The 23,997-nt window shown below is 39.8% G+C and overlaps 1 protein-coding gene and 1 long non-coding RNA gene across 4 annotated transcripts in view; one reads left to right on the top strand and one right to left on the bottom strand.

Moving 5' to 3' along the window:
• MAPRE2 (microtubule associated protein RP/EB family member 2) overlaps nt 1-23,997 on the top strand; it is a 161,715-nt gene that overhangs the window by 71,363 nt on the left and 66,355 nt on the right. For 2 of the 3 annotated variants that reach the window (XM_082416217.1, XM_082416218.1), the window contains one exon: nt 18,587-18,714. The exons of the other annotated variant lie outside the window; for it this stretch is intronic. In XM_082416217.1, the coding sequence (XP_082272343.1) occupies nt 18,594-18,714 (121 nt within the window). In that variant the 5' untranslated portion in view covers nt 18,587-18,593. The remainder of the gene's footprint in view (nt 1-18,586; nt 18,715-23,997) is intronic. 3 annotated transcript variants of the gene reach the window in all.
• On the bottom strand, nt 4,931-8,671 carry LOC309639259. The gene is made up of 2 exons (XR_014251564.1): nt 6,491-8,671; nt 4,931-6,027 (listed from the first exon to the last, which is right to left on the bottom strand). It is a non-coding gene; the product is annotated as an uncharacterized lncRNA (long non-coding RNA).

The following is a 23,997-nucleotide window of genomic DNA, read 5'->3' as shown; positions in this document are numbered from 1 at the left end:
TGCAAATACTACACATGAAGAAGATATGGAAAATGTTCAAAATACGGTAAGAGAAGTAAGCTGATTAGTACAAAAATACGTATGCATTGTATTGCTTTCCTAGGGCTGCCATAACAAATTTCCACAAACGAGGTGGCTTGATATGTATTCTCTCACAGTTGTGGAGGCTGGAAGTCTGAAGTGAAGGTGATGGAAGAGCTCTGCTCCCTCTGAAGGCTCTGAAGGGAATTCATTCTTTGCCTCTTCCGCCTGGTCGCCCTCTGTGTCCCTTGGCTTGTAGCCGCATCGCTTCAATCTCTGCTCTGTTATCACATGACTCCCTTCCCTGTGTATCTGTGTCTCTCTGTGTCTCTAAACGGTCTTCTCATAAGGACACCAGTCATTGAATTTAGGGCCCTAACCTCATCTTATCTAATTACACCTGCAAAGACTCTCTTTCCTAATAAGATCACATTCTGAGGTTTCAAGTGGACATGAATTCCAGGGGGGACACTATTAAATCTAGTGTGTGTGTGTGTGTGTGTGTGTGTGTGTGTGTGTATGTGTGTAACCGTTTTTATAAATGTACCTGTATAAAATACACAACACCCCACACACTCATATAAAAGAGGTCTTTAATTTTATTTTTATCTTTATTTTCTACTTTTTCTCTAGTGAAAATGTACTGATATTTTAATATAAAAATATTTTTAAAAATAAAAAAATAGCACTTTGACATCTACTTTCTAAAAATAGTAGTTTTTTTTAAACTAGCATTCTACCTTGAAATTGTTTTCTTTGCTTCATCAAACTATTATGAGATTTTTTTAACCTTAATTTAAAATAGGAATTAATCCTTTGTAGCATATATACACAAAAATATATAGAGTCAGTTAATATTTTTATGGTATTAATTGTGTTTATTATGCTTAGTATAACAATAACTAAAACTGAAGTAAAGTAAACTAGGTCTTTGAGACTTTGGGTCAACCAGTATAATATCAGGTCTTTGGTTTAAGTCTGCGGAGCCACACATACACAAAAAAAGTTACAATTATACTCAGTTGCTGAATTCAAATTGATTTTTAAAATATGTTTTAAAGTCTCTAAGTTAAATTAATCTTAGGAACCTAGAAACTAGGCATGGGGGCAGGATGGGGAGGCACTTTGCCAAATTTCATCCATTCAAATTGACTCAAATACTGGTCAGTTTTTAACATACATATTCACTCTGGAACTCACTTCATTTACTCACCGAATGCCTTTAGACTTTCCTGTCTCTAGTAACATCTCTATTTAGTCAAGTTGTTTATAAAGTCTTCTCATAAGTAATTTCCTTTCCCTTAATAATTTCTGAATGCTCATCAATCAACTGTTATTTTTCTGTCTTTATCCCATGTTTAACAAAACATTCCAAATTCCGCAGGGACCACAATCCCCCACGTTTGTTAAACTACAACAGTATGTTAAATTTTGTCCTTTGCTCCTGTGAGTCCTCATACCGTAGAACTGCAGAGTCAAAACAGGAGGCTTCAATTCAAGAGACTGCTATACATCCACTCTTTCCTAAACCCAAGGGTCTGGCTGTGTATCTGCCCCTCTGGTATTTCTGTACCTGATTCAGTTTGAACATGGCACAGTTCTTATCCACTTTTTACTCACATGCTCAGTATCTGCACTTCCTTTTGAGAATCACAGTGTTCTTACACTGATGACTGGAAATGTTTTAACTTTTGACCTGTGAAAAGGCAGCATATAGGAGAGTGGAGAGGTACTGCAAGTTAAGAGTGAGTGTGTGTGTGTGTGTGTATGTGTGTGTGTGAACTGATTTTTGTCAGGGGCTGTTGGGTATTTTGATGCAAGTCTATCAGCCCTTTCTTCATTCCCATAAATAGTAAATGAGTTTATTGGCTTAAAACAAACAAACAAACAAAACTCTTCTACTCCAATACAAGGCAGATAGGATTGGTGTTTGGTTGCCCAGACAAGAGTAGCAGGAAACTAGGGAAGGGGAAAGAAGGATAAACTCTGACTCTGGGGTGGAACTGTAGGCGGATAGCAGGGAGTCTATTCTCTGGCCTAAATGAGTCATTTCACCTGGGCAAGGAAGTTTGGGGAATAATGGCCTGGGGAACTGGTGATGAAATAGTGCTCCAAGTTTTGATAGTATTTCCTCACTGCTACACCAGTTTGGCTGAACATTACTAATCTTAGTCAGAAATTTCCATTTCCCGTGCTCATGACTTGCAGCCATCTTGGATGTAATTCACAGGATGTCCTCTGGCATTGGGGAGTGGGTTTGAGGTAGAAAGCCAATGAGTACCTTGTCAACTAAAGGTAGTATTTAAGAAGTTTAAGGAAAGAATTAAGAAGAGTGGGTGGCATGGACAGGGCTGGGGGTATGTGGGTGTATGTCATCCATTTTAGAGTTAAATTCACTGGGACATATTTTAACACTGGCCTGTACTTCCCTCTTTCTTTTGGGCTTAATTTTATTGGTACTTCAGTTTCCATTTCCGTTTCAGAATGTTCTCATAAGTTTAAAAATGAATTTTGCCACAATGTAAATACAGACCTTTGGATAGGCACCAGTCTCTAAGAGTGAGATACCCAGAGATTTGTGTTTGTTTGTTTGTTTTAAGAAATTGATTTTTTAAAACACATAGTCAAGACATCAATCTGAAGCCTTTTATTAGTTGAAAAAAATTATAAGCAGTAATAGTGTACGTGGTCTCTGTCCATTTTGACTAAGCTACCACAGAAAGCAAATTGAGAGACTTGAGTCCAAGATACGTAGTAACTAGAAATACAAAATGTGGTGATTCCTAAAATATTAGCATGGCTTATATGTTACAGCTGGCAGGTTTTTGAGCCAAAAATCATTCCCAGCATTAAACTGAGTAGAACTAGTTACCCATTTCAGGCTCTTCTTCAGGGAAACTTATGTTAAAAGATCATCTTGGTTAAAGGGAAAATGTACAATGAGGACTTGGTAGCACTAAAAAAGGAAAAATGGTTTTTATTCAAGACCACAGTGGTATTCACACTTGGAGGTCTGTCTTCTTCTCACTTACTCTCGTGACATCATAAAACCCGAGAGCAGAAAGGGACTTGGTTGAGGGCAGGAATCCTGGAATCAGCCCTGGGTCCAGATCCCAGCTCTTGCATTTAATAATTGTGACTGGGCGAGTGCCTAAGCCTGCCCGAGTCTGTGTACCTTCTCCTCCATCATGGCATAAATGCAGTCGCTGTCACATAGCATTGTCGTGAAGACTAAATGAGAAGATGAGTGTTAACTGCGTACTCCTGGGAAGGAAAGAAGATCCAAAGAGGTGAGGCACATGTGCCCACGTTCACCTAGCTGGTTGGTGGTAGCTCTGGGGTTAGAAGCCAGTGCTCCTGGCTCCTAGATCAGCGGTCTCATGAAGCTGAAATATGTACAAATAGTTGAGTGTGCTTTTTATCCTGGTGTTGGAGACATGAAGAATGGCATGTTTCTCTATTCCCTTCTTTCTTTTAGACATCAGACACCAGAGTCCTTTAATCCACTCAACCCTAATTTATCCTCACCTGACCATCTCACACAGCACTAGAGACACGTATTGACAGTTGGCTTACATGGCATGATTTCGGGAACCCTGTAACTTTCTCCTCCCCACGAAATTCTCCCTCACATGCATCCATTCGGGTTTTATTTACTGTGCACCCACTATGTGCCAGGCACTGCTCTAGACATAGGAGACACACAGTAACAAAATATATTCTATAAAGAACCTGCCTTCATAGAGCTAACTTCATGAGGGCAAGAGGTAGTGGACAGACAGTAAACTAACGAGATAATCCCAGCTTGTGTTAGTATCACGGAGGAAAGAACAGGTGGTGGAGGCGTACCTGGAGGAGGCCACTTTAGAGTGTGGCCAGGGAGGGCTTGCTGAGGAGGTGACATTTGAGCTGAACCTGAAGCATGAGATGGAACCCATGGTGCCAAGTGCTGGGAATGACCGCTTCCTTCGCGTAAGACCTTGAACCCCAATTATCCCTAAGGATTAACCTTGAAGCTGTCGTCCCTCATTTGTTTTTTATTATGCGACGCTTTCAGGAAGTCACACAGCTGAGGATGAGAAGGACCTGAGGAGGAATCAGCACCACCAAGAGCACAAAATAGTTCAGAACCGGAGGTGGGGGGCACTTCTAACAAAATTTGCCCACCACCCGGCTTTGCCTGGTAGTGGTGGTGTGTTCATGCAGTCACCACATACTCTTCTGCTACGTCTTACGCACCTGGTTTTATGCAGGGGGCGTTAGCAACTGAGCATGACCGCCCACCATGGTGGCAGCAGCACCCATGCCCTGAAGGGTTGACCCGGGGTCATGCTGGGTGGGGGAGGCTTGGGACCTGACTGGAAATGACTTAGGATCATGGGAGAGAGCTAAGGTCAGGGTGAGAAGGAACAGGGCCAAGTAGGGCTAGGAAAGTTAAACAGAAGGCATATGGTCCAGATCGAGTGGATGTACCCGGAGCCAAGTTGAGGAGGGGCGGGGGGACTGGGCAAAAGTTGGTGCCCTGAGGAGGCCAGCCAAGCCTGTGGCATGGGAATGAGCTCTGGGTCATTGAAGTTATTTTCAGAGCATGGACCAAGCCACTCACTGTTTGAAACAGATGGACATTTAGGCAAATGTAATCAGTTATAATCAGTTGCATTTCTGACCATATGGCTTGTGTGTGTGTGTGTGTGTGTGTGTGTGTGTGCTTATGGCTTTAAACTTTTTGCTTCCGTTATACGCAGTTGAATTTCATTCATGTCCGTGAATGTTATGAATGCCACAAAAAACTTTTAGAATTCCCAAATTTCTTCACTCCTTGGATAAGAGCCAAGTTTCCAAGTCATTTCAGGGCCGTAGCAATTGACTGTTAATTCTGAATTTAAAAAGCCAAAACCTTTATATGCTGGGTTTTTTTTTTTTTAACAAATCAATTAATATTTTACTTAGCATGCAATTTTAACACATTGAATAAATGAACACAAATCCTCTATGTCTTTCATCATTCAGCATGACCTCAAAATCTCAGTCAAGCTAAACAATCACTCTCTGGACTTAAGGGGGTGGAGCCAAGCAGGAGTGTTTTTTTGTTTTTCAATTTATTGAAGTATAGTTGATTTACAACGTTGTGTTAGTTGCAGGTGTACAGCAAAGTGATTCAGTTATACTTATATGTATATGCTATCTTGAAAATTGCATTTCTGTTTCATTTCCTTACAGTATTGGGGGTAGCCACGCTAAGGAGCCACCTACTGAATAGTACCTGGTGGGGTTCACGCAGATAACCACAGGGCTGTTAAATGAGGGTTGATTTTCAAGGCTGGTTAGAGAATCTCCTTTTGCAGGCGATTGGAGAAATCTGTTTTAATCATATTCTGTTTTTAAAAAATAGTCCTTGGAATACTTGGTGATATGGCAGGAAGGAGCTTAATCTCTGTTTTTAAAAGGGACAGTTAATGGTAAATGGGATGGACACCCTGCAAAAAGAGTATTATTTTCTGTTCATTCTCTCTGGGAGATGGCAATTATTAGCTGGAGGTAGGACCTCTGATTGTGAGACGACAGGGAGCTTTGTGCCACAATTAAAAGCATTATCCTCAAGCAGCGGATGATAACGAAGGGCACATTAACAATCGCAATGGTGGGCCGCTTGGAAGAGCCTGGAATAAAGAGCAGGCTAATGTGCCCTCTGATAAAACTCATATTTTATCCAGTGTTTCTCTAAGCAGCTTAGTATTAAAGTTCTTTTACACTGGTTTTCTTCACTAGCTCTAAATTGTGAATAGCCTAATTTCGAGGAAAAATCCGTATATTTCACATTCTGTGTTTTAATAAAATATATGCATTTTATAATTGTGGGCGTATCTTGATGCTTCTCTGCTGTCCTTGTCTAAAGTCAGTGCTGCACCCAGGCCTCTGCCCCCGCTCAGCTCTCTGGGGAGGGTTGGTGCCTGGAACAGTCCGTTTTGCATTGTCTGTCTCATCCCATAAGAGAGTCGTAGAGCCCTGTAAAAATAAAACAGATGCACATCTGCCCACGGTGGCTTAAGTGTGTTATTATTACCTGAAGACAATAAATGACCCCTTAAATTCCCCTCCCAGCCCTAGAGTCCATGCAGCCATCAATTATTCCACAAGTTAAATGGAAGCCTTAATACCCAATTTTCAATGAAACTCAATACAGTTTCCAGAATGTCTCTCCAGGGAGATTTCATCTTGTCAGTGTTTGTCTTTCAGAGACCCTCTGTGACTCCGGCTTCCCTCCATCCTGATCTCCCTCCCCAACCAAATACTGTCCCCCTGCCCCCATGTTCTGGGTCACAAATAAAGAGCAAATGATGAATCGAGAATTATCTGGAGATATTCTTTCCTTGGTGAGATGATCCTCCCCCTCGCGGTATTGTAAATCTGGAGAATGAATTATGCACAGCTGAAAGGCGGAGAAGTTTCTGGTTCAGGGGACACTTACCAGTCACTCCCGACGGATGCCCAGTTCATTATCAGGGACAGCCACGGGGATTTCACATCAGCCTTTTGTGAGGAGGGAGCCAGGAAGCAGACACTCAGGCAGAATCTATTTCTGTTGTTACAAAGCTTTGCAGAGGAAAACTCTGACATTTAAGTGAATGTCTGCCGTTGGGACCCAATCTCTTCATCCCCCCCTCAGGTTGATGAACAACTTTTGGAGTTCCTTCCTTTGTCTCTGTATTTAATCAGTGGGTATAAATATACACTTCTTTTCTTCAGTGTGTATTTACAGGTTACTTTAGAAAGATGCCACTTCTAAGAGAAGGAAATAATTCATTTTTAGATCAGTGATTGTCTTGATCTCTTTTTAAACTCTTATCATAATACTTGTGGGTACATAGAAGTGTTTGCAAAATGGCTATTTCTGTTCGGATGACCCCCCCAAAAAATTCTTTCTGAGTAAAAAGCCACATTTACGAGTGTGTTTGAAATAATGCACCTCCCTTTACCTGGTATGTAGGAACAGGCCAACCTTGACAATGCTAAAATACGTGAACCAAAGGACACCCCTGTGGGATGGGAATTAAAGGTGAGGCCTTGACCTAGACCAAGTGTAAGTCCAGTGATTGGTAAAGAAAGTGTTCTTGTGAGTCACAGGTACTTCTCCTACCTTGACATATATGGAAACTTCAGAGCCGTTTTGGTCAGCGGGACATGGCTTCCTATGAAGCATTGATACCTTTAGACGTTACTTAAGAAACCACTTGGATTACAGATTATTAATGGACTTCAGAAATCCTTATGTGCCCAAGCTCAAAGATGTGTTTCCCAGGTGAAAGAAAAATGCCATTATTCTTCAGACCTCTTTTCCAGTCTGTTCTTTGTTTTGTAACTGGGTAAAGGGTGGATTCCATGTGTTGGTCTTAGGCTGGTGGAAGTGGATTACTTCCCCCAGTGATGGGGGAACATGTTGAAAATACAGATTGTTATGAGAAAGAGAGAAGAAAGATGGTCACAGACATGAGTATAGTTGTCAGTTGTCAGCGCAAAATTGTGTGAACAGAGTATATTGCCATGGGGGGGTGAATTTACAGAACATTTTATATTGAACATGAAATTTCCAGTTGTGTATAGACTCCTTTAGGGAATGAAATAAAGAAAGTAACTTAAGTCAGGGGGTGTGTGTGTGGGATGGGGGAGCGAGGGGGTGGCTTTTAAAGGTTCAGCTTCAAAATGCGTTTGGGGTAAATCAAAGCCAAACAGAGCCTCCTTACAGAGCAGCAGACAGAAGTCAACCACTTACGGAAGGCAGTTCTTCTGCAGATGGTCGTGTCTAAACTTGGGAATTCTGGCAAACTCAGACGATAGTTGTGAAAAAAAAAAATCAAAATCAAAATAGGTTCCATATGCCTCATTCCCAAAATTAATTTCTCAAGCCCCTCTCCTTACAGCCACACACCCAAAACAGCATCAGAGCCAGGATCCTGAGACACCTGGTCTATTGTGAGCCCTGCTGAAAAAACACTGCGTTTTCCTCCAAATGGAGTGATCAGTCACATTTCCCCCCAAATGTACACAGTGTGGCTATGGTCTGTTGGTAAGGGTGGGGTGGAGAGATGAAATGAATTACGTAAGAAATAATTCCAGTTGAAGGCCACATATAATGCTAGCTATGACATTTTATGTGTTTGCTACATTTTGAAGAGACATTCCTCTGGAATAATTCACAAACCTTGCCCAGTTTGTTCTTGGACACAACTGTGGACTATTTTGTAACTGGTTTAGGGGCCCATGACTAGTAAGGTGGTAGAATCCATGTTTTGGTTTCCACGGTTAGGGGCTTGCCAAGTCTTTATCCAGGCTTTGTTCAGTAGGCGAGCTCAAGTCTCAGTCCATAAAATTCCTTTTGTTTCAGTAGCAGAAATGTAATTTCTCATTTCTATGGCTGAGTGACTGCTGCAAAGCATAAACTTGCCGTACGTTTCCCGCCAGCACCCCCAAATGCTGAATACAAGATTGAAATGGGGCAAAATCAACACACTGGCCCTCAGCCTGAGGCTGGCCTTTTTCTGAAGTCACATGTGTCAGTGGTCACTATCCACAGACAAGCCAGAAATATGACTTCGCCTGCTGGAGGTATGAAGGGATTTTCATTTTTCTGTGTGTTTTTGTTTCTCTCACTTGTAAAAATAAAATATATATGTATATATATATATATATTGCCAGCTTCCCAGAAAGACATTTGGACATTCACAGAAACAGTGTGTAAACTATATGGTGATTATTGGTTTACTTTCAAGAAGAAGCAATGGATGCAAATTCATTTTTTTTAATTTATTTTATTGAGGTATAGTTGATTTACAATGTTGTGTTAATTTCTGCTGTGCAAATTCATTTTAAAATAAAATTTCAATGCCATTATCAAAATATGTGACCCAGAGACTGACGTGCCAGAGAATTGTCTCTTACCTACTGCTCTCAATGCTGTTGTACTTACCAGGTTTTAAACACATAGTGACCTGGTTAAAGTTCCGACTGAAAGCCACAAATAAGAGGACAGTGCTTTGACTTCCTTTTTTACAAGGCTGACACAGAGAGAAATGCTTGTTCTAAAGAACAGATGTCAGGTCATCGAAGAATAAACAGTTATTTCTGTGGAAAAGGCACGCTGAAGATCCAAACAGAATAAACCATGCACAGCGCATTGGCTCTTTATTCTGTAGCATTCGGTATTACCTTACCTTTCTTAGCCACTTAACTTTGCTTGCCTGAGTCTCTGGAAATTACTCAGTACATTTTTAAAAAATTAATATTTCAAATTGTTTTAATTCATACCTTCAAAAGGACTAGGAATCCACATTTGTCAGGGAAGAATACAGTTCCTGACCGGCTCCCCTCACAGGATTTTTTCAAGAATCAAAACGGGAGCATGGTATCACTTTAACTCTAAAATGATAGAATTCCTTTTGTTATCCACGCAACATTTCTGAAGAATAAGCAGGGACCAGTACTTTCACCTTTATATTGTAATATAGGTTGACATCCAGGAAATTATAATGAAATCTTCAGATTCTAGTGGATATCTACAGAAGAGCTAAGACTATTAAACTCCACCAACCCTGAGTTTAAAAAATATAAATTTTGGAAAAATATAAATTTTCTTCTACGAACTGTTGAGTCAGCTTGAATAATTTAAGCTTGAAGGTATTGAAGTTGCACCTGTAGAAAGAAAAAGTTTTCTTTTTTCTGAAGGAATTAAGGGGAGAAAAAAGTGGATGGGCAGAGCAGAAATAGAATTCTTTTTCCATGTTAGCTGCCCCCTGACTTACTAGAGGTTGGGAAGAGCACTTCCCTCTCCGCAGAGAGAGAATCAGGACTCAGCTCTCCCTCATAAAATCTGAAGGTGCCACACATTTGGATGGGGAACTAATAAAGGGAGCGAGAGATAACCACAAAGTGAAATGAGTTTAGAAGTATCTTGGTAAAATTTGGAGCAAGATAGATTATAAGAATATTCTAATCAGCATGGATGGTAAATAGAAATTAACTATGTTGAGTCCATTGCTGTTAATTTTAAGTAGGTATGGAAATCTATTTAATGTGTTTTAAATGTTTTATTTTAGAAAATGTAAGGAAATATTCCTAACCTTGACTGATTCACCCTTACTCTGTCCTCTATCCTAGTTTTCCCACAGGTCCCTTAACAATGGTTGTTCTTACTGCAGGGTTTCTAGGGATTGCAGTTGTGTCAGATGGAGATGGGGATGTGGTAGAGGTTAGAGTGGTGAGTCTAGTAACTAATTAACTGGAGTACTACTAAAGCAAAAATCAGGTGCTATTCCATTGTTTACCTGGTCATCTTAATGAGCTCCTTGAAGGCACATAGTGCTTTACTTGCTGTTGTGAGCCGACTGTCTTGATATGAAAGGATTGTTGTCCTTTGGTGAACGTTGTCAATAAAGGCGCAGAAAAAAGTGTGATTCATTGACAGAACCTGCAGCAAATGACTTGCTTCCTTGTTCTTATGGATTTTTTAAAAGCTATCATAACTCTTCTACCTGCCCTTTGGTTGTACATTTCTTTCTATTATGTAACCACAGAACATCTTTACTCACTTATATATGGATTATCTTTCTAAAACACAGATCTGATTGTGTCTGTCCCACTTTGTGTTTGGTTTTGTTTTTAAATCATCTAGAGCAAAAATTTCATCCCAACTTGGCTTAATGCCATCTGGCACAATTCTGGGCCTTGGTGCCTCATCCTCCATCAATACATTGCCTGGTGAAGCAAAAGCTTCTCACTACTGCCTATAGGCAAAGCCATTAGAAAAGTACGTGAACTGCCAAAAATTATGCCAGTATGTGAAAATTACACCAGACTGTCCAAAACACTTAAAATTTTGAATTTTTTTCTGAGGTTTTATATAATATACATAGTTGATTTTAAAAATTGACTAGTAACTAAAAGCAAATGGTTTTATTTACTAAGTGATAGACTAAAGAAAACAGTGGAAGTTATTAACCAAAAAATGAAAAACCTTTTATTAATGTTGTGGAAAAGCAGTTACTCTAGTCACATTATCTGGGATGTCAGTGACATGAGTTTTTTTAGATCCTCAGGGGAAGAGAATCTAGAGACAAGGGTGCTTTTGGGGATGGGTGGATATTTATTTTTATACCTATCTATAAATAATAAAATCTTCACTTAGCACTTTAGGTAAAGAGCAGATTTTTGTTGCTTTAGGGTTAATAAGAATTCCAAACACAACTATTTCATAAATGTATAGATTTTTGTGTAAAACCTGTAAGACTAGATTTTTCTGTCCTATATAGTCGTGCTTAAAAATATTATCTCTGAATACCATTTGTGACCAAAGGAATAAGGAACCCTTGGAGAAATGACTGGTTTTAGGTCTAAGGCAGCGAAGGTACAAGTCAAGCCTGAAGCATTTTGTCATACCAGAAAGCAGGGAAGTTAGCAAAGACTACTAGGATCTTCTCAAAAGAACCTAGAAACCAGTTTGAATAAAGGCATATACTGCATTGGATTGAAACATATCAAATGTGTTTAAATCCATGAGTTCATAATTACACTTAAAAAATAAAAACCTCATTGGTCATGTTTGGAGAATATTAGGAACTTACCTCATTGTTTTGAAAATCTGTAAATAAAGGGAAAGGATCAGGCATCTATCCTGCCTTTCCTATATGATCAGTATCTCAAAGGGGAAATTTCTCTTTGTAGAATTATTCTAGCTAATAAATCAAGAATGAATAGAGGAAAAGAGAGAGGACTCAAACAAAATAAGAAATGAAAGAGGACGAATAACAACCAATACTGCAGAAATACAAAAAATCATAAGAGAATAGTATGAACAGTTATATGCCAACAAATTGGACAACCTAGAAGAAATGGACAAGTTTCTAGAAACATACAGCTCACCAAAACTGAATCAAGAAGAAGTAGATAATTTGAACAGACCGATCGCTAGAAGTTAAATAGAATCTGTAATTTAAAAAACTCCCTGAAAACACAAGTCCAGGACCAGATGTCTTCACTGGGGAATTCTAAAAAACATGCAAAGAAGAACTTATACTGATCCTTTCCAGAGTCTTCCAAAAGACTGAAGAAGAGGGAGCACTCCCAAAGTCATTCTATGAAACCACCATCCCCCTGATACCAAAACCAGACAAAGACACTACCAAAAAAGAAAATTACAGGCCAATATCTTTGATGAATGTAGATGCGGAAATCCTCAACAATATATTAGCAAACTGGATCCAACAACACATAAAAAGGATCGTACACCATGATCAAGTTGGATTCATCCTAGGGTCATGAGGATGGTTCAACATGTGCAAATCAATTAGTGTGATACACCACATCAACAAAAGAAAAGACAAAAACCACATGATCATTTCAATAGATGCAGGGAAAGCATTTGATGAAATTCAACCTCCATTCATGATAAAAACTCTCACCTAAATGGGTATAGAGGGAACGTATTTCAACATAATAGAAGCTACTTATGACAAACCCACAACCAACATGATACTCAACAGTGAAAAGCTGAAAACCTTTCCACTAAATTCTGGAACAAGACAAGGATGCCCACTCTCACCACTTCTATTCAACATAGTATTGGAAGGCCTAGCCACAGCAGTTGGACAAGAAAAAGAAATAAAAGTCCAAATTGGAAGGGAAGTGATAAAATTGTCATTATATGCAGATGACATGAAACTCTCTATAGAAAACCCTAAAGACTCCACACAAAAACTATTAGAACTGATAAGCAAATTCAGCAAGGTATCAGGATACAAGATTTATATACAGAAATCTGTTGCACTTTTTTACACTAATAATGAAGTATCAGAAAGAGAAAGAAAAAAAAAATCCCTTTTAAAATTGCATCAAAAAAAAAACAACTTAGGAATAAAACTGACCAAGGAGGTTAGAGACTTACAGGCTAAGAGCTATAAAACATTGATAAAGGAAATTGAAGATCATTCAAAGAAATGGAAAGATAGCTCATGCTCTTGGATTGGAAGAATTAATATTGTTAAAATGGCCATACTACCCAAAGCAATCTACAGATTTAATGCCATCCCTATCAAATTACCCATGACATTTTTCACACAACTAGAAAAAATCATCCTAAAACTTATATGGAACCATAAAAGACCCAGAATTTCCAAAGCAATCCTGAGGAAAAAGAAGAAAGCTGGAGGCATAACCCTCGTGGACTTAGACAATACTATAAAGCTACAGTAATCAAAACAGTGTGGTATTGGTACAAAAATAGACATATGGATCAGTGGAACAGAATAGAGAGCCCAGAAATAAACCCACATACCTGCGGTTAACTAGTGTTCAACAAAGGAGGCAAGAATATAAAATGGAGAAAAGACAGTCTCTTCAGCAAGTGGTGTTGGGAAAGCTGAACAGCCGCATGTAAATCAGTGAAGTTAGAACACTCTCTTACACCATACACAAAAATAAACTCGGACTTTCCTGGTGGTGCAGTGGTTAAGAATCTGCCTGCCAATGCAGGGGACACAGGTTCAAGCCCTGGTCCAGGAAGATCCCACATGCCACAGAGCAACTAAGCCCATGTGCCACAACTACTGAGCCTGTGTGCTAGAGCCTGTGAGCCACAACTACTGAGCCCATGTGCCACAACTACTGAAGCCCACGCGCCTAGAGCCTGTACTTTGCGACAAGAGAAGCCACCGTGATGAGAAGCCCGTGCACCACAACGAAGAGTAGGCACCACTCGCCGCAATTAGAAAAAGCCCACACACAACGACAAAGACCCAACGCAGCGAAAAATAAATAAATAAATTTATAAAAAAAAAAAAAAATAAACCCAAGATGGCTTAAAGACTTAAATATAAGACATGACACTATAAAGCTCTTAGAAGAGAACATAGGCAAAACATTCTGTGACATAAATCGTAGCAATACCTTCTTAGGTCAGTCTCCCAAGGTAATAGAAGTAAAAGCAAAAATAAACAAATGGGACCTAATCAAACTTATAAGCTTTTGCACAGCAAAGGAAACCATAAACAAAATGAAAATACAATGGGAGAAAAGATTTGCAAACAATGCAACTGACAAGGGCTTAATTTCCTAAATATACAAACAGCTCATATAGCTCAATATCAAAAAACAAACAACCCAATACAAAATGGGCAGAAGACCTAAATAGACATTTCTCCAAAGAAGACATATAGATGGCCGATAGGCACATGAAAAGATGTTCAGTATCGTTAATTATTAGAGAAATGCAAGTCAAAACTACAATTAGGTACCACCTCACACTGGTCATAATGGCCATCAACAAAAAGTCTACAAATAATAAATTCTGGACAGGGTGTGGGGAAAAGGGAACCCTCCTACACTGTTGGTGGGAATGTAAATTGGTACAGCCACTATGGAGAACAGTATGGAGGTTCCTTAAAAAACTAAAATAAAGTTACCATATGATCCAGCAATACCACTCCTGGGCATATATCCAGGAAAGAGGAAAACTAATTCAAAAAGATACATGGACCTCATTGTTCATAGCAGCACTACTTATAATAGCCAAGACATGGAAGCAACATAAGTGTCCATCGACAGGTGTGTGTGTGTGTATGTATATGTGTGTGTGTGTGTGTGTGTGTCTGTATAAAAAAATGAAATAATGCCATTTGCAGCAACATGGATGGACCTAGAGATTATCACACTAAGTGGAGTAAGTCTGACAGAGAAAGACAAATATCACATGATGTCACTTACATGTGGAATCTAAAAAATAAAATGCAACTGACCTTATTTACAAAACAGAAACAGACTCACAGACATGGAAAACAAACTCATGGTTACCAAAGGGGAAAGGGGCAGGGGGAGGGATAAATTAGGAGTGTGAGATTAACATATACACACTAGTATGTATAAAATAGATAAACGACAGGGACCTACTGTAGAGCACAGGGAAATATATTCAATAACTTGAAATAACCTATAATGGAAAAGAATCTGAAAAGAGTATATAGGGATATATATGTATGTATGTATGACTGAATCACTTTGATGTATACAACATTATAAATCAACTATACTTCAATTTAAGAAAAAAGAATGAATAATAGAATATCACTTTGAAGTCTCTGAAGAGTTGTTGGACCTAGGCAAATACCATCAATGGCTAACGATATCACTTAAGGGGTCAATCAGACAGTATGTGTCTCCTGATGGAAGTTGAAACACTGCATGAAATAGTCTTGTCCCCTCTCTTCCATTAGAACTTGAATCAAAGCAAACTTCTAGGTCAAATTACCAGTTTCTGGGAATACAAGGGAGAGAGGAATATGTTAAAAGGCACCAATGGGATGCAGCGAGAAAAATCTATATTGTGGAAATTCTACAAGACAAACAACCCATTCCTTCAACAACAGTTTTTTTAAATGCAAGGGAAATATTAGAAATGGAGAAGAAACCTATAGATAAAAGAAAGTACATATCAAAGAATCACAATGTATGAATCTTATTTGAATTCAGATTCAAACAAATTGAAACAAAATTATAAAACATATTTGATGATATTAAGAAATTTTATTTTTGGGTGTGATAATGCTGTTGTGGTTTTGTTTTCTTTTTAATGTCCTTATCTTTTAGAGACACATACAAAATACTTAGAGATGAGATCATACGATGCTTGGCATTTACTTCAAAGTAATCTGGCTTGGGAGACGGAGGGTGGGACGATGGGAGTGTTGATGGGAATATAAATGAAACAAGATTGGCCAAGTATAGATAATTGTTGAAACCAAGAAGTGAACACAACTGGTTTGTTATTCTGTTCTCTCTCCTTTTGCATATATCAGAAAACTTTCAGAATAAAGATGTATATATATATACACACGTTTTATAAAAAATTATGTGTGGTATAATTGTACAAAATTAGTAAAATTGCAAAATTTCAACCAGATTTAAATATTAAAAAGAATTTTTTACCACTGTACACCTATTAGAATGGCCAAAATCCAAAATACCAACAATACCAAATTTTGGTGAAGATATGAAGCAATAGGAACTTTCCTTTATTTATTTATTTATGTAATTTTATTTATTTTTTGGCTGCATTGGGTCCCCGCTACTGTGCATGGGCCCCCTCCAGCTGCGACGAGTGGGGGCCACCCTTCGCCGCGGTGCGCGGGCCTCCCACCGTGGTGGCCTCCCCCGCTGCAGAGCACGGGCTCCAGGCGCGCGGGCCCAGCAGTCGTGGCTCACCGGCTCCAGAGCACAGGCGCACGGGCCTAGTTGCTCCGCGGCATGCGGGATCTCCCCAGACCAGGGATCGAACCTGTGTCACCTGCACCGGCGGGCGGATTCTCAATCACTGTGCCACCAGGGAAGTCCCGGAACTTTCTTTTTTTTTTTTTAATGTTCATAATGACTTTATTTATAATAGCCCCAAATTGTAAACAACCCAAATGTCCATCAACAGGTAAATGAATAAACAAACTCAATATATACATACAATGGAACACTTCTCAGCAATGAAAAGGTGTGAACTACTGATACACAGTGCAACATGGATCTCACAGTTTTATGAAAGAAGCCATACAAATGTATATACTATGTGATTCTATTTATAGAAAATTCTAGAAAATGCAAACTAATCTATAGTAACTTTCATTCATCGCTGTTGGGAATGCAAAATGGTGCAGCGACTTTGCAAGACAGTTTGGCAGTTTCTTATAAAATTGAATATACTCTTACCATGCAACCCATCAGTCATGCTGTTTGGTATTTACCCAAATGAATGAAAACTTATAAAAACCTGCACATGGATATTTATAGCAGCTTTATTCATAATTGCCAAAACCTGATGGCAACCAAGATGTCTTTCAGTAGGTGAGTGGTACATTCAGACAGTGCAGTATTATTCACCGCTAAAAAGAAGTGAGCTCTCAAGCCATGAAAAGGCATGGAGGCACTTTAAATGTGCATTACTGAAAGAAGCCAGTCTATGGTTCCAACTATGTGACATTCTGGAAAAGGCAAAACTATGGAAACATTAAAAGAAATCAGTGGTTGCCAGGAATGGTGGGAGGGAGGGATGAATCAGCAGAGCACAGAGGATTTTTAGGGCACTGAAGCTATTCTGTATGGTACTACGGTGGTGGATACATGGCACTGTACGTTTGTCACAGCCTGCACAATGTATAACACCAAGAGTGAACCTAATGTAAACTATGGAACCTGGGTGATAATGTATCATTGTAGGTTCACCAATTTTAACGTGTACCAGCCGGTTGGGGAGATTGGGGGGAGCAGTGGAGGACAGGGGGTTATGTGGGAAAACTCTGTACTTCCCACTCAATTCTGCAGTGAACCTAAAGCTGCTCTAAAAAATAAAGTTTATTAATTAAAAAAAGGAAACCAATTACACGAAGCTCTAGCTATCAAAGCATTTTAAGCAAAACAAACCTTTTCTGTTACCTTTTCTGTGGCCAGAGTGTGCCCCTCCAGCGAAAAGTTGGGGGAAATAGTGTCATGAAATGGTCAGAAGTATATTAACAATCATAGCTGAAAGGAAGAGTCGTGCAGTCAGGCAGGACTTCCAGATTATCCAAATACTTTTTGTATACTTTTTTTTCCAAGGCTTTGTCCAAAGCTTTTAGGGATAGAGACTATCAGGTGAGGACTTTTCTTCTTCTTTTTTTTTTAAAAATAAATTTATTTATTTATTTTTGGCTGTGTTCGGTCTTCGTTGCTGCGCGCAGGCTTTCTCTAGTTGCGGCGAGCGGGAGCTACTCTTCATTGCGGTGCGCGGGCTTCTCATTGTGGTGGCTTCTCTTGTTGCGGAGCATGGGCTCTAAGGCACGCGGGCTTCCGTAGTTGTGGCACGTGGGCTCAGTAGTTGTGGCTCTCGGGCTCTAGAGCGCAGATTCAGTAGTTGTGGCGGACGGGCTTAGCTGCTCCGTGGCATGTGGGATCTTCCCGGACCAGGGCTAGAACCAATGTCCCCCGCATTGGCAGGTGGATTCTTAACCACTGCGCCACCAGGGAAGTCCCAAGGATTTTTTTTCTAATGAAGTGTATTTGTAACCTGTTTCTAAAGTGAATTTCCTTTTCTCTAAAGCTGATAAAAAATATTCCCAACTCACTTTCTTTTTTTTTTTTTTTTTTTGCGTGGGCCGCATGGCTCGTGGGATCTTAGTTCCCCATCCAGGGATTGAACCCAGGCCCTTGGCAGTCAGAGCGTGGAGTCTTAACCGCTGGACCACCAGGGAATTACCCAACTTACCTTCTAAGTGAGATACTAAATTACATGAGAGATTAGGAATCTCAGAACCTGAAGAACATTTGAGTCAAGCTGAGGGAGACAAAAAATGATACTGCACGAACAATATATGAGATTTAACCATATCATAGTAAATATGTAGAACAGAGAGAAAGGGAAGAGAAAGGGCTTAGCCAGAGCAGGACTTTTACAAGCCCTGGAGTTCTGTCAGGGATCCAGAGCTTGAATGGATGTCTGTCATCTTTCTGAGTTAATTTTTTCCTTGTAGGTAAATAAACTTTGTTTGTTTGTTTTTTCTAGTTGGGGAATGGCAGTCAATGTGTATTCTACCTCGATAACCCAAGAGACTATGAGCAGACATGACATCATTGCCTGGGTTAATGACATAGTATCTTTAAACTACACGAAAGTGGAACAGCTTTGTTCAGGTAAGAGATTCTTTTAAGTATTTACGTAAACGTTTACTCCCTATCGTGTGGAATGTGATTTTATGAACCACAGATGATGTATTTTGGATAGGAAAAAATATATGTATCCGTATTGATATATAATTAAAGGGGGAAAGCTCAGATATAATTGAAGAACATATGGGGGAAAATGATGGCCACCTAAGAGCCTCGAGCCTCCACGACACATGTTACGAATGGTCTCGCTTAAGCTCTGTAACTGGTCTCCCAGCCTCTTCTCCATCATCCCCTGTCAGCCACCACATGTCTCCTCCTAATATGCAGATTGGGTCCTGCAACACCTCTCCTTAAAAACCTTCCAGGCTCCACACTGTCCTTCCTACAGGATAAAATCCACTCCTTGATGTGGCTGATAAGGTCCTTTCTGTTCTGGCTGCAGCCCATCTCCTTGGTGTCATTATCTGCATCTCTCTCCCCTGTGCCTCAGTCGCACAAAATACTCTTTGTTCCCTAAAGACTCCTTCCCTTTTGCGTCCCACAGCTTTTTTTCAGGCTCCCTTTGCCCTTCTTTTCATTTGCAGTAAAATCTTGTTCACACTTTAAAATCCAACTCGGTTGTCACCCCCGCTGAAGGGTCCCCCAGATCTCCCAGGCTCCACAATGTTCATGGAACGCTGTGCCCACCCTTGCAGAAGAATGCATGCCACACTGTGTTAGAAGGTCCAGCTGTTACTCCCCTGAAGGTACCCAGAGCCCTTGAGGACAGGACTGTGTTTCATCCTTTGTCATGTGTCTGAGGTGGCACCCTGCCCGCCTGCTATAAAGTAGGTCTGCAGGGAATGCGTATTGAGCTAAACTTGTTTTAAAAAAGAAAAGATTTGACTTTAATGATAAAGTAGGGGCTTGTTAAAGAACATGTCACTAGTAAAGTAATTCATTCTTAGGTTAGAGTATTTATCAAAGAAATAGTCTTCCTTTGGGAACAGGAAGTATTTTCTTCTTGTGAACTAACAGGTAAGAGATTTCCTCTCTGCCTCTGGCTCTGACCGGAAATGGTGTTACTAGAAAATATTACTGAAATGTATTCGTGTGAAATCCCACGAGACATGATAGGTACAAAATAGTCATCAGGTAGAGCTGGAGCAGTGGTGCTGGGGCAGCAGAAAGGCGTTCTGCTGGCTTTCTCAGTGGGTCATGTGTAGAAGGATTTCATGCGGTGCCGTCAGAATTTGGAACGCCTGCACTAGTCACTCTCAGTTGTGCCCAAATCCAACCCCCCAGTGAATACACTCTCCCTTCTCCACATCTAGACTGGATTAGAATCGACTAGCAGACAAACTTCCCATCTACTGACACCTCTTCTCCCATCACTGTTTTCTCATGAGCAAGACAGTGAGGGTGGCCAGAACCTAGGCATTGCCTCACCCACCCTTCCTGCGCCCAGGCCTCTAATATCAATACTGTGATTTGCGAGGTCAATAACGGATGCTAATGGGCCAGTTCTTTGCCCTGCAGTACGAGCTAGAGAAAAGCTGACTTAGACTATGATGGCGCCCCAGGTATGTGCTGTTGGCCTATTGAAATGACTTCTAAAAATTACTGACAGGAACAGCCCCTGTTGCATGCTTCCCAACTGCAAATCTCCACTCAGTCAAGTTTTATGGTGCCGTTCTTGCTGTGCGTTCTGGAGCTCTCTAATATTTTATTTTTAATTTGCTAGAGGAAAAGCAACCCAGAGTGTTTTCTGTTATTAGCCATCCCTTTTCTGTTAATAGCGAATACCACTTTATTTTGTACTTGTGGGTCCGTTTCTCCATAGGGCCTGACACATACTCTTCCCTCAGAAATGTTCATATTGGGATGAATGAAAATCAGTTGGAAACTGCTGTGGGGCAAAGACAAAACTGTGTATCTTTCCCATAAAGTGGCTGTATGTACCTGTGGATAAGGGTCATGGGGTTGATTATCAAAGAAAAAGAGACACAGGGAGGAAGGAGATAAGAAAAAGAGTCATAGAGGAAATTGCCAGTCATGGCTCTAAAGTGTTGAAGGAGCCCGTGAGGAGCTTCCTATGTAATGTACTTGGGGAGTTTTTGCTGACAAATGAAATGAGAAGCAAATTCGAATTTTTAGATACAGTAGTAACAAATGCTGGAGTGTATGTGTGCATATATATGTGTGTGTATGTGTATGTACCTATTATTTATATAAATATGTATAACTTCTTTGCATATCTTTCAAATATCATATAAGGCAAATTCAACAAAAATTTTGGTAGCATCTGTGAAGAGTTCTTGTACAGTTTCCTTAAAGAAAGCATTGGTGTGCATTTTATAGTCGTATGTAGCTATGTTGCTATCCAGTGTGGCTTGATGAAACCTGTAGAAACCATTTTGATCATGAGAACAGATAATTTCCGTTAGGATAACTCACTAGTTACCTAAGGTTACAAGGTTGATGGTTCAGAAGAATATTTAAATATATATTTATTTAAATTATATTTAAAGTTTCCTTTCTTTATTGAAATACGTTTTTTTGTTTGTTTGTCTTGGTTTTTTGTTTTTTGGGTATTTTTTTGTTTGTTTGTTTTGGCTCAGAAAAACATGTTAATGTCCACAGTAGAGAGACATGTCTTTTATTTTAGGCAGTAGTTTCCTCAGAGTGTGAACTGCGGACCATGTGCATTTATAATCTTCTGAGAAGCTGCTTAAGAATGCAGGTTCTTGGGATCCTTCACCTTCTAGATCAGTGTCTCTGGATGTGTGAAGCCTAAAGTCTTCATTCTAACAAGCACCCCAAGTACTTCTGTGCTGCAGCCAAGAGCTTGCAGTGCATTTTAGAGAAACTCCAAACCACTAAAAGTAAAGTTAAAATATCCAAAATTGATCTGGCACGATTTCCTCATTCATAATTTAGTCTGTGACTTTTCTCTTGCCTTCAGTAATAGCATTTAGCAGGAAGTGCTATCTTTTTATTTATTTATGAATTTATTTATTTATACCCTTCTTTGTTCTGGAAGGCATTGAAGGCAGCTAGGACAGTGCTATTAGGATAAGAACAAAACCAAATATTGGTGACCTAAGTGATTTATCCTCAGCATACTTAATGAGTAGTCAGTCAGATTTCTTGGAAAATATCTTTTCCTTTCAGTTTCATTTTAACTTCTTTAGTTTACTGTGTGTGATATCATTTTAGCAGTGTGCTGTGGAAAAACAGACACAAAATACCTTCACATATTTAACTGATTTTTTTTCTTGTTCAATAAAATTGTTCCTTACTCTTTTTCCTAAATGTTTATGTTCCAATCCTAGCAGTCCCCCTTTGGCATTTTTTCCCCCATTTGCATTATTTCCTATTTCTTTTTTTTAAATTTCCAGCTAAGAGATTGCCCTCCAGCTAATATTAAAACTAACATCAGCTTTCTTTATCTCATAAAGAACTGACATACTGCTTCACGTGTGTGTGCCTTTTTCTGCAGAAATTTCTGCCTTTATATAACATCTCATTTGTTTCCATCTAAGCATTTTAAAAGCTTTTTAAAGGAGAGACGGTATGAGGTTTAACACTTAGAAACACGTTGCAGTAAGTTGCAAAAGAATGAAAATGACTCACTCTTTTCTCCTCTTAATTTTATCCCAAGGATGTAACCTTATGAAATTGTCTTTGGACATGAAATCTGGGTCATACAGTCATATGCATATTTAGTTTGCATTCATTTCTTGTGAACAGCAACCTTTACGTTTCAAGTGAAAAGCTGGACTGTATAAATGAACAGGCTGTCAATGGGTATGATACTGCCTATAATAATATGACAGTGTACGGCTCATCTACATTTGATTTGAAAATGAATATTTGTGGATTTCCCACGTTGGGATGGGGGATTGAACCACATGAAATACCAGATTTGTTTGGCTTAAAAATATTTTGTGTTTTTAGTTCAATTGCCTAATAAAATGTTTAGGGCTTTTTGTGGGGTGACACATTTTGGTTTTACTTTAGTACCGGCTCAAACCAGTTTACTAGATATTTTATAAGGGATTCAAGAGAGAGAATGGACATATAGTTAAGAGAAAAAAATGAAAATTTTTAAATAAAAAATTTTTTTCAAAGAGAGAGAGAATGGGCAGTATGGTGCTAAGAATCCCTATAAATCCGCTTTAGTGACTCGAGGTACCATGTTGGAGATGACAGAAAAGGTAGTGAACTATCTGGGGCATAAGAGTGAAAAGAAATGAGGCAGGGAGTTGGTTGGGAGTGGAAGGAATGTATCTTTCCTTTGCCTCTTCACCCCCCATCCTCTGCTCTAACATACAAATTTCTTTTGAAACTTTTTTCTGACATCCATTTTTCTGTGTCCCAGTCCTCTCCCCTCAACTGGGATTCAGGCAGCAGAGCCTTTGGTCCACTGCTGGGTCGCTGCCAGAGCTTGGCCAGCAGGCACCTGACGAGCGACTCTCCCATGCATGGGAGAGAGAGGCTACAGAGGCAGCCTGCCCTTCTCTCTGTGCCACCTTCCTTTCCTCCTCCCCGCTCTGTCCACAGCACAAGCAAACCACTGATGCTCAGATGCCAGTACTGTCACTAGGCTAGTTATAACAGCTCAGTGATTTTTCATGAGCATTTTAGTATTTGAATAAAATTTGGTTTGGATGAAACCATTTTTTTTAGAATGGAAAATTTTTGATCTTTTCTTGACTAGCATTAAAAAAAAGACAGAGGGACTTGCCTGGTGGTCCAGTGGGTAAGACTCTGTGCTCCCAACGTAGGGGGCCCGGGTTCGATCCCTGGTCGGGGAACTAGATCCCGCATGCATGCCGCAACTAAGAGTCCGCGTGCTGCAACTAAGACCTGGCACAGCCAAAATAAATTAAATAAGTAAATAAATTTTTTTTTAAAAAAAGAAAAATGATCAGGATTCGATTCAGCTTCATTTTGTGCTTCTCCACATTGTTTCAAGCTTTGTCTTGGATCAAGTTTTTGGTGTTTTCTTCTTCCAGGAAAGTTCCTGAATCCAGCTGGTCATGTCAGAGTCAAAAATGACAATTCTCAGTCCTTCATGGCTCCCAGAAGGGGCTAGGCTTTACAGTAACACCGCAGGATTCAGAGGTGTGGTTGTCAGCCGTGCCTGGGCCCTGTAGGACAGGTACTTTGAGCCCAGCAGAGCGTTCTTTGTGACGTTTTTGGCTGCAGTCTGTGCCTGTGAAATAGGTTGATCTCACCCTAGTATGAGGTCCCCTGTACCTTCTTCCTCCTGTCTGCAGAGACCTCTGTCAGGAGGACAGGTTAGTGATGAAATCAGCTCAG

Source organism: Balaenoptera physalus (assembly GCF_965194825.1).
Source record: "Balaenoptera physalus genome assembly, chromosome: 12".
Classification (NCBI taxonomy): Eukaryota; Metazoa; Chordata; class Mammalia; order Artiodactyla; family Balaenopteridae; genus Balaenoptera; species Balaenoptera physalus.
This window is presented reverse-complemented; position numbering and strand designations above follow the sequence as displayed.